This window comes from Brassica oleracea, chromosome C7, assembly GCF_000695525.1.
Source record: "Brassica oleracea var. oleracea cultivar TO1000 chromosome C7, BOL, whole genome shotgun sequence".
NCBI classification, from domain to species: domain Eukaryota; kingdom Viridiplantae; phylum Streptophyta; class Magnoliopsida; order Brassicales; family Brassicaceae; genus Brassica; species Brassica oleracea.
Genome location: NC_027754.1, coordinates 4,041,917 through 4,044,409, shown reverse-complemented (window position 1 = coordinate 4,044,409; position 2,493 = coordinate 4,041,917). Strand labels below are relative to the sequence as shown.

The 2,493-nt window shown below is 32.4% G+C and overlaps 1 protein-coding gene across 1 annotated transcript; it reads right to left on the bottom strand.

Annotated features, from left to right (window-relative positions):
- Positions 1-1,536: 1,536 nt before the first annotated feature.
- LOC106302396 (protein SHI RELATED SEQUENCE 4) lies at positions 1,537-2,493 on the bottom strand. Its single transcript, XM_013738913.1, is given in 3 exon segments — positions 1,537-1,748; positions 2,044-2,401; positions 2,404-2,493. Coding segments are annotated over 3 exon segments (660 nt in total).

The window sequence follows — 2,493 nt, the reverse complement described above, 5'->3', positions numbered from 1 at the left end:
GCAAGCAAATCAATTACCGAAGTAATAGATCATTTGGTTGGAATCAAATATATTCTTATAATTAGTGTAATTATAGTTATAGTTTCTATATTTAATAGGTACATTAAAGATACGACATTGAAGATATTCTGTTTTGATTAATAGAAGATATTGGATTTTGAGTTTGTACTATATAAAACTTGAACATGATCATTTCAAACTAAAGTATAGGTAGGTTATATGCATTTGTTATATTGTAGTTAATATATTTTAAATATTACATAAGTCAACGTTTTCGTAAAAATAAAATTCAAGTTCATTATTGGGCCGTACTCGTACGTAATAAGTTACGTTAAATATGATGTATTTTTAGGTTCATTTAATGACATTAAATTTAAATTTGATTAAGGAAAACTCATTAATTTAACTGGAAAAGACAAACATTAAAATAAGTAGGTTTATTTAATGACATTAAGTTTAAATTCGATTAAGGAAAACTCATTAATTTAACTGACAAGCATTAAAATAAATAGTTTAATTTAATTCTCAGTGGCATAATAAGTTAGAAAACTTAGAGGTATTTTTCAATGGGTATTTCTCTTTTAATAACAGAGATTTAATACATCCGTAACTAATTTAAACAGTTATCCAAGTGGCTAACAAAGCACAACCTCAGTTATTGGAATTTACTATGATAGCCATCCCTAATCATGCGTAGGCACGTTACACATTTACATAATATTTTTTTTTTGTAACTAACACATTTACATAATTACTCACAGAGTTGTGAGTTGTCCTTTTCATTTAATTGTCTATTTTGGTTCTTTCAATCACTATCATCACTAGATATCCTAGATGGTTGCAGAGTAGACATTCTTCTTTGCAGGATCATTATCCACTTAATAATATCTCAACTTTCCTTCACATTTTCCGAATTGTTTTGGAATAATTTTGTTATGACAACTTTGTAAGTTTGAACTACTTTTCTTTACTAGAAACAAATATTGCCGATGTACCATTATTTCCTAAAACTGTCATTTATTGAGGTTTTTTCTTAATTATTCATTAAATTAGAAGAAAATTCCACTTTTGACCCCCAATAAAAAGAAGAAAACTCCACTAACATTTAATCTAGAAGATTAGAGTATAAATGATTTCTTTTTAAAAACTAACTCTAGTACTTCGACTTAAACAGACTGTCGTCTCCTAACATTAATGGAGGAACGAAGCATTTTTCTGGACATTCTAAACAGTATAAACAAATGATGAAACGGTAAAACGGATTGTTCATTTTGTGGACATATATTTATAGTAATTAAACTTCCTACCTTTACCCATATTCAGGAGAAGCAACCGGAACAATCAGCATATACCAAAATACAGTCGATCTAATTGCACTCCAGGCTCAAATTGTACTGGTTCCTCTCACTTGACGATTCATCAGGTAATAATCATTTATTAATGATTATAGGATAATATAAAAGTAGCAAAGCTCTTGTAGACATATTTCAAAACAAATACATTACATACGACATATAAAAATAGTTTATGCAACAATTAAGATCTTGATGGGTTCTCATGGAATTGTGTACCAGGCATGATCATGCTTTCTGGGCCTTGGCTATATAAAATTCCCTTAAAGACGTGACCAGCTATGCCCACGGTCGTCTGGTAAGCAAAGTGGCTTTCTCCGTCTGTGCCGCTCATTCTAACGCACAGGAAAACTGCATCTGAGCTCACTTCTTCTGGAAATGTTGTCTCATCCATCTCTAACCCAAGCAAAGTTGCACAGACTTAATGCAAAACAGTTCAAAACAATCATATATAACAAACCAATGATGTTGATTGTTTCTAACAAAAATTAGTGTTTTACACCTTTCTTACATTAAAATACAAAATATGTTAATTTTCATCATTTTGAAATGAAATTTTAGAAATTTCTTTTTTGTTTTTTTATTTACAATTTCGATATTGTATTTTTATCATAGAAAAAAAATGATGCATTGTCTTTTGAGATAAAAGATAATAATAACAGAAAAGAAAAAAAAAACAATTATGCAGCACGAATGGAAAACTTTAAGGTATCCGGAAGATCCCAACTCCGTTTTGGGATATTGCCAACTCCGCAGCCACGGCCATTTCGATTTCCTGTTGGCGTCTCTATCTGCTACTGCCGCTCACGGCGTTTGGCGGCAGGGATCCATGTGCTCCTCACGTGAGTGGGACAATCGAGCCCTTGGCTCTTACAACAAGTTCTGCACCGCATATGCGTGCAACCTTTCTTGGCTTGGTTTCCACAGTCTTGACAACTTATGGTTACGGATCTTGATGATGACGTAGTCACATCACAGACGTTGATCTTACCAGGATATAGATCGAGGCTTTGCTGCTGCCATATCTGCTGCTGATTATTGTGGCTCGTATATTTGAGCTAACTGTGTTTCTGTACCAAAGCCAATTTGTCTTGTGCTGATTGTCTTCTTCGTTGTTTCTTGATGATCCTATCCCAGCCAT